The sequence below is a fragment of the Scardinius erythrophthalmus genome (genome assembly GCF_964197995.2).
Source record: "Scardinius erythrophthalmus genome assembly, chromosome: 13".
Taxonomy (NCBI): domain Eukaryota; kingdom Metazoa; phylum Chordata; class Actinopteri; order Cypriniformes; family Leuciscidae; genus Scardinius; species Scardinius erythrophthalmus.
Genome location: NC_138233.1, coordinates 37,463,347 through 37,474,875, shown reverse-complemented (window position 1 = coordinate 37,474,875; position 11,529 = coordinate 37,463,347). Strand labels below are relative to the sequence as shown.

The following is an 11,529-nucleotide window of genomic DNA, read 5'->3' as shown; positions in this document are numbered from 1 at the left end:
TTCACCCGGCGGCCATCTTTGAAACGCCTATCGGCCATTCAAGTGCAGCTCCTGTCTTTCTGAACGGGGAAACATCAAAGTCTACAAAACTGTTCGATTAAATTTCATGTTTGAAATCACCAATGAAATCTGACAACAGCTGGCTCTTATTTAGGAGGCGGGGCTTCTTCCGCCATATTGAGCGTGGCACTTTCCTCATTCAAAACCACACGAGTGGTGCGTCTTGTTATTCTGTAGTCTTTGGTGTGTTTGACCGTGCGAAAGAGGGATCACACACTGTCCGAGAGGCGGCTTATTGGGCTTAATAACTTTAACATCAAGTAACAGTCGCATGCCCAGTGTGTTCTCTGCTATATGCGTAGACCTAAAACTTTCGATATATATATTGTGTAGGCCTAATGCACTCCATGTGAAGCGAGCCACACGTCTTCTGAAGAGACTTTTTCTTGTTATGACACTGTTTTTAACTAAGAACTGAAATCTTTTTACTTATTTACACGACAACAGTGTTTTGGAGGCCTGAAAACGCAAACTTTTGAAAATGTGCTTTTGTAAATGATCCCGTTGTCGTCTCCGTGTAAAACTACAAAAACGTGAAATGGTGGCTTCATGCGTGTTACTCGTTCAGTCTATAAGCGCGTAGTGTTTTACTAAGGGACAACATCGCCATCTACTGGCCTGACAGCAGAATACAGCGATTCTAATCGTTTTCGCAGATCCGTGTGAACGGGATCATTTTGACTGTTGTCGTCTGTACACGGAAAACACAAAGAAAAAAAGTTCCTGTTTTTAGTGAATCGTTGTGTAAACATACCCTTATTTTAGGCATTTTAATGGATTCATTATCCATTTTATTCATTATTTATTGATCAACACCATAGACTGTAAAAGAAAAAGATGGATGACGCACCTTCACTCTTCCATTGTAGAAAAGTGAAGCCGTCAATGTCCCAGTATGGCGCTGACATCTGGCGCAGTCTTTGGACCTGATTCTGCGCAGTAGTGAACGTGAAGTGGAGCCGTGATATCAAGATCGGTTTTTATAGCATCGAATAACCAACTAAGACCAAACTTATTTCGGCGTGATAAACTACCTAAAATTACATGTATTTGAAGTGTAATTTGATTGTTTGATTGTTTAGTTTCCCTCGTGTCCCATTAGACTACATGGAGAGGGCGGGGTTTATGAGCTATACTGGGACCAGCCACCGGGTTGCGATCGAGACTCTGGGTTTATGAGCTATACTGGGACCAGCCACCGGGGGGCGATCGAGACTCAGGGTTTATGAGCTATACTGGGACCAGCCACCGGGGGGCGATCGAGACTCTGGGTTTATGAGCTATACTGGGACCAGCCACCGTGGGGGGAGATCGAGACTCTGGGTTTATGAGCTATACTGGGACCAGCCACCGGGGGGCGATCGAGACTCTGGGTTTATGAGCTATACTGGGACCAGCCACCGTGGGGGGAGATCGAGACTCTGGGTTTGAGCTATACTGGGACCAGCCACCGGGGGGCGATCGAGACTCAGGGTTTGAGCTATACTGGGACCAGCCACCGGGGGGCGATCGAGACTCTGGGTTTATGAGCTATACTGGGACCAGCCACCGGGGGGCGATCGAGACTCAGGGTTTGAGCTATACTGGGACCAGCCACCGGGGGGCGATCGAGACTCTGGGTTTATGAGCTATACTGGGACCAGCCACAGGGGGGCGATCGAGACTCAGGGTTTGAGCTATACTGGGACCAGCCACCGGGGGGCGATCGAGACTCTGGGTTTATGAGCTATACTGGGACCAGCCACCGTGGGGGGAGATCGAGACTCTGGGTTTATGAGCTATACTGGGACCAGCCACCGGGGGGAGATCGAGACTCTGGGTTTATGAGCTATACTGGGACCAGCCACCGGGGGGCGATCGAGACTCTGGGTTTATGAGCTATACTGGGACCAGCCACCGGGGGGAGATCGAGACTCTGGGTTTATGAGCTATACTGGGACCAGCCACCGGGGGGAGATCGAGACTCTGGGTTTATGAGCTATACTGGGACCAGCCACCGGGGGGAGATCGAGACTCTGGGTTTATGAGCTATACTGGGACCAGCCACCGGGGGGAGATCGAGACTCTGGGTTTATGAGCTATACTGGGACCAGCCACCGGGGGGAGATCCAGATGCTTTGGCTTCACTTTTCAGGGCTTGTGCGGCACGCTTGAACACACAAACAGAGCACATCTAAGCTCAAAGCAAACACAAAGCTCAAACGTTCTCCTTGGCACAAGATCCAGTGCAGCTGAGGTCATGCAAGTACGGCTGAACTTCTGTTTACCATATTTAATGTGCTCTGTGTATGTGCATTGATCACTGTTTATACATGAATAAAAGCATACATTAAATCTGCTCATCACATAATGTCTCTTGATTAATTTTACAGTATCATTTTTGTACTTTTTTGAATGCATTAAAGTTTGGGTTGCAGCATGAGCTTTCAATGAATGGACAAAAATGATGAGAGAATAATAAAAATACATTTTGTGTTTCAAAGATTAATGTAAGTTACGGTTGGGATTGAATGCAGTTTTGACCTCTGTCGCTTTAAATGCTCGAGCTCATTAAAGCAGGATGGATTGTGATTGGCTGTCAGTGTTTTAATCGTTGATCAGCTGGAAAGAAACGTTCTGAAATTGATTCCAACACTATAATTTCACGATGTTGTTATCGTTATCGTTATAGTGTTGTGAACTCTGCTATTCCTTTATAATTAGAGCGATTCTTAGAGCTAAATCTTTATCGCTATCATTATAGTAATCACTCTAAGTGTGAACGGGCCGAACCAAGCTCAACTGGAAATATAACTGGAACAGGCGGTTAACAGTTATAACGAGTGTAGTCATTATAATGCAGGACCCATCTTGTATCCGTTAGAGTAATTACTCCATAAATACACACCACTACCTGCTTTCCTCTGCTATACAGTATCTCCCATCTCTGGGTTCAGTGCACTATTGTTACGCCAGCCGTGCTGTAGTGATGCACTGTATTACGCCATCAGTGTTTCGCCAGCGCCGCATGTTTGTGATTCCTCCAGCAGGCGTTGGATGGGATAGGGGTGTTGTTCGTTCGGATAGCTCGCATTCCCCACCCGCAGATGTGAATCGCTATCAGTGTGACTCACAGCGGTCAGACCTGTTCCTGTCCCAGAGCTGTAGGTGTAACCCAGGGTGAAACCAGTGCTGATGCGTCTGCAGAACACTGGGCACTGGGTTAGTGAGTCTCCTGGAGACCGAACACACACACACACACTCACTCACACTCACTCTGACTCAGCTGTTCCCCTCCACTGAACATCATCCAGTTAGCATGTAGACAAGTTTATGTAAGCAGTTACTGCTTAGCCAGGCATCACTGTAAAACGTCTGTGTCTGAGTGGTTTTGGTTCACTGTCATTGAATTCAAAATGAATTAAAATAAAAATAAAAACTCACTTGGATGTGAATCTATTAATGAGACCCTCATGTCACGATTCGGTATTATTGCGATACTCCAAGACATATTATAAAAGGTTAACAAATAATGCACTGTTGATTAAAAAGCTAAATTTGGTTTTATATTGTGTGTGTAAATGAATAGACTTGGACTTGGTGCTGAAACCCAAAGCACAGGACTATAGAGACACCAGAATAACAATATTCATGATCCTGAAGATGAAAATACTGAGTTATTGTAGATGAATATGCTTGAACTCTTTCACTGACTAGACATATTTAAAATAATGTCGGCCACTTTTACTGGTAACATCAGACATCTGGCATTATCAGGACACACACATATTCCCCCAGTGCATTATTATACATTATATTCAACTTTATATATAGTAGTTTAATGTAGAACTGACACTAAAACTCTGAAAACTTGAATTTTTTTACACATAGTAATTTTCATTTTGGGTGAATTATCCATGTATACACCGTGCAGATGCGCTGAGACACATCTTCAGTGAAGTATCCTGGGGTCATTGGGTGTTTCGGGTCTTTCAACATCAGACGCCCTCGCCCAGGCGGCCCGGCCGGAGTTGATCAGAGCCCGGCCTGTGTCCCGGCAGCAACTGCCCACGGTTCTGCCCTCTTAATCCAAAACCTAGTGGCTTTCTCTGTGGCTTCGGTTGCGGATCGGATCGCCTTTCTCTTAGCTTCCCCTGTGATGCCTAGGATTTAAACACGTTGCAGAGTGATTGCCCTGCAAATCCTCTACAGCCTCCAGACACTCACCACGAGTTTGCCAGCCTTGCCTCCTACCCTCTTCAACCAGCTCCTGGTACTTGGCGCGCTCTCTCTCATTGGCCTCGTCCATGTGCTCTTCCCAAGGCACAGTGAGCTCCAGCAAGATCAATTGCTTGGTAGAATCTGAGACTATAATCATGTGGACGAAGCCGCGTGGATATTATTCTGGTTGAGATCTTTATCTGTTTACCATGATCCACTTCCAGTTGCCAGTCAGAGGCGGTAGTGAGGAGGCCAGACTTTGCCCTCGGTTGTGGAAGGGCTTTCTCTCCGGCTCTGAGAAACGTGATGACCCTTGATGGTATTAACGTCTGTGGCTCTGCTCTCAGCAACTGCCTTAAGCACCTGGTCGTGGCGCCAGCGATAGAGCCCGTCTCCAAGGGCTTTTAGACCGCTACTACGGAGGTGTTCTAGGGATCCCCTTCCTGAACAAAGGGGACAAGAGGGTGTCTCAATTTTGCCCCAGATATGGAGGTTTACTGGACTTGGAAGGTCATCGTAGACAGTTTGGACTAAGAACCTGATACGATGGAAGTCTCCTTTCCAGATGCCGGCCCAGGTGATCTTAGATTGCTGAACATTTTCCCATTTGTGACTCTGGACCACAAAACCAGTCACATGGGTCAATTTTTTTTTTATTGAGATTTATACATCATCTGAAAGCTGAATAAATAAGCTTTCCATTGATGTGTGTTTTGTTTGGATAGGACAATATTTGTCAGAGAATCTGGAAACTGAGGGTGCAAAAAATCGAAACATTGAGAAAATCTCCTTTAAAGTTGTCCATTTATGTTGGCGATTGTGCTGCATTCACTCACACAAATAAATGTTTTGTATATTTATGGTAGGAAATTTACTAAATATCTTCATGGAACATGATCTTTACTTAATATCCTCATGATTTTTGGCATAAAAGAAAAATCTATAAATCGATAATTTGCTGCCCGGTACGGATGTGGTGGTGACTGTCAGGTCTTTATTGTCTTTATTGGGGGCTGTTGCACTCCAGATCTGCGATTTATGCGCGACTGAATATATATGTGCACAGGCATGTAGTCTTTCTTTACAAATTGACCTCAACAAATTACTTGTCTGGCCTTAAACATGTATAAAATATGCATAGCCATGTGAACCATAACTATTTTGACAACGTTTACAGAGGTAAAGGGAAGGAGAAGGGGAGAGACTAGTGGACACGTCTGATGACTGACGACACTGAACTGACTGATGTTCTTGATTTCTCTTCTTTGGGGATCCACACACCTCTGCGTATGGAGGCTGATCCAGCTTCCATTTCATATTTGTATTGCGATATATTGTTACACCCCTAGAATCTATTAATTCATTATAAAAAACATGCTCTTACAAACAATACATTTTTTTGACAAAAAAAAGTTTATTTCCTTTTTTTGTGGGGTATGAAGAAAAAAATGTCAAGCTTGTATAGCTCTCTTACTGTTCTCATAATAATAAAATAATATTTTTAATATGTAGTGAAGCAATTTTGTTTTAAAATATTAATAATAATAAAAAAATTGTCCATCAAAATGATTTCCTCTGAAGTCAGTGGTGTGTAACCAGGCTGTGTTGTTGTCATATGACAGGACAACCATAAAACAGACTGATAATTTACTGAAATTCACACATAAAATGCTTCATCTTCATGTTCTGTTTTGATTCCTTTAGTTCCTGTTTCCCCACTCTGTTCAGTTTTGGTTTCCTCTTTTGTCTACGTTTGTTTCTGTGGTTGATTATGATTTGCACTGGTCTCTTTATGTTTGCTTTGGATACACACTACTGGTTCAGTTTAGCTCTTTGTCGGTTCTCGTTTATGTGTGGTTTGCTAGTTCTCCTACGTTTTGTTAGATCGGATGGATCTCCACGTCAGAAATATATTGATATATCTAAATCCCTGCCAGAAGATCTCTGTTTTATCTGGTGTCCAAAACCAGTAAAACCTGTCAACACAAAGTCCAGTCTGGTGTCAGAGCTCTAGTCTCAGACTCTGTCAGCCTGAGAGTTTGACTGAGAAAGCCAAGGAGGAGCAGAAGGACATGAAGTGATGAAGACGATAAGAGCTTTTGTAATACTCTTTGTTGCATATGTTCATCTGAATGTCTGACCAGTAAAAAACCAACAAGGAAAATGACAGTTTCACAACATCGTCCTGTGAAGTTAAAAACCTGGAGACGTTCTCTTATCTCTTACAAACCACACAATCACAAGATTAAACAACAATAGCAAGCATTGTAAGAGCAACGAAATGAGTAAAATAATATAACAACATAAAATGACAAATTAATAATAATTAAATGATGTAAATCAAATAATGATAAATCACATCGCAACTACATAAATTACTAGTAATGTAAATTATAAAAATTAAATTGTTTAAAAAATAAAGAGAATAAAACACAACACATGTGTGAAAACACACACACACACACACACACGTTGCTATTGAGAATCCTTAGATTCTTCGGTTTCACTAAAGAATTTTGAATAAAGACTGAAAAATGTCAAAAATGTTTGTTGTGCTGCTCCTCCTGCAGACCAGATGTGAGAATAACCTCGGGAAAACCTTTTCATTTGTTCATTTGAAACACGTTTGCAGCACAACAGGGTCATTAAATCAGAACTTTAGTTACATTTAAAACCTGTGAAGCATTTTTAAGAATTTGGCATGTTTTAAAATATCATTTTCACAGAAATGTAATCTACCTAATAATGATTTTTAGAAATCTCTGAAGCTCTTCTAAAGGAAACACTCTGAGTGTAACGGAGGCCAGCTAGTAGTTGCTGTGCGAGTAAACCTCACTCCTCTGATCTCAATAGGCGCTCTAGTGACAGATGCGGGGTGTGAAGGACCCGGGTGAGAGGGGTTACATGATCCCTTTGATTCTTCTGTTTAAAGGGAGAAAGACTTGAAGGAGAGGTTATCCGTCTGTTCCAGCGTCGTCTTTGAGGCGTCACAATAGCAAATCATGAGCAAAACTTTGTTGATTTACAGGACTTACTTAACACCGGTTCCCCTTCATAAGATCTGCCCTAACTGTGCAAGTCTACTCACTTAATAATGCTGGGTTAAAAATAACCCAACGAGTAACCCAACTATGGGGTGGTATAGCACCTTCCCAACTGTGGATTATTTTAACCCAATGCACTGGGTTAAAAGTAACCCAACAGTTGAGGTAACTATTTATTTTTCATATATTTAATAATTTTAACACTTTGTTTACAAATACAGATTGTTTATTTGTATAAAAAATACACGTTTCAACAAATATATTTTTAAATTACAAACTATATATTGGGGAGTCTAGAATTTAATGTAAATATACATAATTGTGTACATAAATTCAAAATACACTAGTGTACACACAGCACACATACATTCAAAACCTTTATTTAAAACCTACACAACATTTTAATATTGGTACTGATGCACGTATTTAGGACTGTGATATCATCAAGACTGCTCATGCTTTCCCCATTATTGTTGAATCACGGACGCTACACCAGATATTTTGCCAAGAAATTTCTTATTTATTATGTTATACATGTATCAGACAGAGAGAAACAGGCATACATGAGAGGTGGTCTTCATTCCAGATTTCTCTATTCCCCATTTCTCTTTCCTCTCACCCCATCATGCCCGCTGTAAATGGTTTCTCTATGTTCCTCTTTCCTCTCACCCCGTCACGCCTCTCTGTTTCTCTGAGGTGGGACAGTAAGATTGAGCTTATATACACCACTGAGCGACTCACAACCTTCTTGTAAGGTAGAAAAACATGTTGCTTATGTTTAGACTGGAACGTATACCTAAAGCTTACACATGGTACAATCCACTTTCCACATTGAGAAACTATTCCTCAGTGTATACATTAGTGGTACATTTGCATCAGCTGAAAAACATTCCTTTGCTTGTAAAGAACATACCAACTCTACACTGTATCATCATCAGTGGACATCTCTCAGTGAACGTTGCATTGCACACATACCTCTAAGAAAAATATATAACTCTCCCAGCTCTCATCAGCACACATGCACAACATACTCTGACTTTACAAAATACATTATGAAATTATTATGAAAATTAACAAAGAAAAATAATTAAAAAACGAGTGGTTATTTTTGGGAGCTTTTCTAGAACGGTCCCTCTTTATGGTCTCGCACCATCCCTCTGGACACCAGTGTCATGATTGCTTCCAGTAATTGCTCTCAGGTTTGCCTGTATTGAAACACAGATAAAACAGAATTCAACAAATAAAGGTGGGAGAGAATCACACCAAAGCATGAAGTACATAGAAACACACACACACACATGCAGGTACACACCTATAGGTTTGGTTGGCCTACCCGACTGGCTGGGCAGGTCTGTGCCTACGCCCGTACCTGCAACACCTCCCTCAATGTGTGTGTGTGTGTGTGTGAGAGCTCTCAATCAGTCAGCTGAAATCACCAGTGCATCTGCCTTCGACTGCAGCTTAACTCATATTCATCAGGTAAGTCCTCTCTTCATGTTCATTAAGATCCACAAACTGTTTCTTTCTAATATGGCTTTTTGGTGTTGGCAAATCTTTGACTTATCTGAAGTATTGCAAGCTTAAGATGACATTTTATTTCAGTTTCTTATATATATATATGTATATCTGCTGGTGTCATCTGTACGGTGATGTGTGGCGCAGTGAAAGTGTTTTTGCCCTCATATATCGTTGATTTGGCTTTCACACTGTCACTGTCACGATCACTATTCAGACATGTTTCCTCTTGCTCAAGCTCTGTTGACTCATCAAGGTCATGTTGTGTCACCGTGGTGCAGGAGGATTGTTGGGCTTTATGTTCACACTGGGATATTCATTTGGAAACCAAACAAACAATTATGGACACTAAGGGTGGTTGATTTTTGAAGTCAGTTTTACAACAAATCCTGCTAATAATAATACTATTATTAATGAATGGTGTCATCAAACTTAGGTGAGTTAATGTTCAGGATATAACGTAAGGAAAGTGTTATGTAAATATGATCAGATGGTTGGAAATCATGGTTTTCAAAGAGAGAGAGACTGTGTGTGTGTGTGTGTGTGTGTGTGTGTGTTTTGCCTGGATGGACAGGCTCTTCTACATGGTTTAGAAAAGAAACTCAGGAATTTTGCATAATGGTTCAGTGTTACAGATCCCAAGATGTATTTCCTAGGTTCAAAATAAATCTTTTAAATAAACTGATATTCATGATGTAGTAAGGAATGAATTATTTGAGTAATATGGTGTATGTGACTGAAACTCTTTGAGACTGCCATTAACACGGTTCCTCAGCTTCCCTGTTTTCTATGAATCTGTCAGTTTCTTGGAGAATTACCTGAATGAATTTTTCAGTTCGTGGGAATTTCTTGAAGAAAAGTTGTGACACTCCCACAATGAGTATTTCTTTTTGTGTAGGTGATTGTCTAATTTGCCAACAATACGCCTTTATTTAATAAATAGTGTGCCTACATTATTTACAAAATATGCAGTGCTTCCAGCAATAAGACCAATTCAATTATAATAATTAATATGAACCCATTTAATTCCAAATGTTTCCCACAGATTACATATATTAATTTGTATGGTATTTGTAAGGATATTAAACAATTATGTCAAAAAAATGATTGAAAATTCCATGAATTTTTTTTTTTGTCTGGTCACAAATGTGACCGGTAGTAGAACGAAGGGAGTCGAGGTCTATGGTGTTAATACATTTATAAACCCACAATCCTCCAGCAATTAGTTCAAAGACTGGGTTAAATTGTTGAAATGAGTGTTTTATTCCATTAACAAAGAAGGCTCACTTTCAAAAAGGACAAAATAGCATTTCTATGCAGCAGTACGGCACAAATAATCAAATAAAATGATGACAAAATGACAAATTATAGAAAAATGGAAGTTAGCAGTGGGATTAAATGGGTTAATATACATAGACCACCATTCAAAAGTCTGGGGTCAGTTATGACAATTTAAAATCTTTTATATTGTAATTTATTACAAATTCGTTAAAATTCTTATATCTTCATATATCAGTCTCAATGCATATCATATTGTCAATGCATTCCAAAGCAAGTTTTACAACATGAAAATGAAAAATTAAAGACAATGAATAATTTTTTTTATGTCTTTCTAATATCCAGGTGTCTTCTCAGGAAAATCTTTCACTTGATTGACAGTAACAATGTCTAAAGGTACGTTACAGCGTCCAGTGTTTCAATTCACTGTCTTATCTTATTGAGTCTCAGCGTTTGTTCATAAACTGCAGCTATTAATTCATGGCATTCCACTCTTACAACCAAAACAATTATGTCCTGCGTCACAGCATCAAATCCTGTCGTGCCGCATGTCACACATTGCTTAACACACTCAACTTTCAGCCATACTTCTTTTTTTTAAATACTCAAACAACTGCGTGTATTACCCCTGAAGCAGTGGCCCCTGAAAAACTAAATAAGATCTCAAAAGATGTCTTCATGTTTCTGTTGATTTCAGAGGGGGACAGACAGTCGGTTTTACGGACCACAAAGGTCCGCACCGCTCTGAAAGGAGACGCCAGCTGGATTCAGAGACAACAGCAAGCAAAGCTTGAGAGAGAGGAGGAGGAGAAGAAGGAGAAACCATGGTGAAAAAAGAAACAAAGCTTGAAAAACTACCCTAAGTTAAAAGTTCACAATGCAATATTTCTAACACGTTCTCCCTTTTAGGGTCGCTGAGGTGCGAGCAACCCGCTCAAATGGTGTGTTTGAAGAAACACCTGTTTCTGAATCTTCACCCACGGTTAATGCGGCGCCCCAGCCCGGATCCGACACAGAGAAGTATGTGCTGTTACTCTCCATGAGCTCTACATTTACATGTATTCAATTAGCAGGCCAGAGCCAATGTGGAATTGCCAGTGTGAGTGTGAAAATCGATGTGTTTAGATGATAGGTCACATCGATGTTGTGTATTTCAAGAAGTGGAAGGGGCCGATAACCGAACCCTGAGGTACGCCAGCAGTTAGTTGACACCAGAGAATGTCTAATAGGAAGAGAATTGGCACTCTCTGCTTATTTCCGGTTTCTGGACTGGCTGCAGTAACACGTCTCTGTCCATGCGGGGGCGCTCGCAGGCGAGTGCAGAATGAATGGAGGTCTATGGCGCTATACCCATCAAAATATTTTCTCAGGCCATTATTTCTGATATTATCATGTGTTAAGCAAACATTAAAACACAGCATGCCACAGAAAA

The 11,529-nt window shown here is 41.0% G+C and overlaps 1 protein-coding gene across 2 annotated transcripts in view; it reads left to right on the top strand.

The window, feature by feature from the left end:
* Positions 1-8,710: 8,710 nt before the first annotated feature.
* The window catches only part of znf185 (zinc finger protein 185 with LIM domain), a 17,117-nt gene continuing 14,298 nt past the window's right edge, over positions 8,711-11,529 (top strand). For both annotated transcript variants that reach the window (XM_081383281.1, XM_081383282.1), the window contains exons 1-4: positions 8,711-8,783; positions 10,443-10,493; positions 10,795-10,924; positions 11,007-11,117. In XM_081383281.1, the coding sequence (XP_081239407.1) occupies positions 10,484-10,493; positions 10,795-10,924; positions 11,007-11,117 (251 nt within the window). In that variant the 5' untranslated portion in view covers positions 8,711-8,783; positions 10,443-10,483. The remainder of the gene's footprint in view (positions 8,784-10,442; positions 10,494-10,794; positions 10,925-11,006; positions 11,118-11,529) is intronic.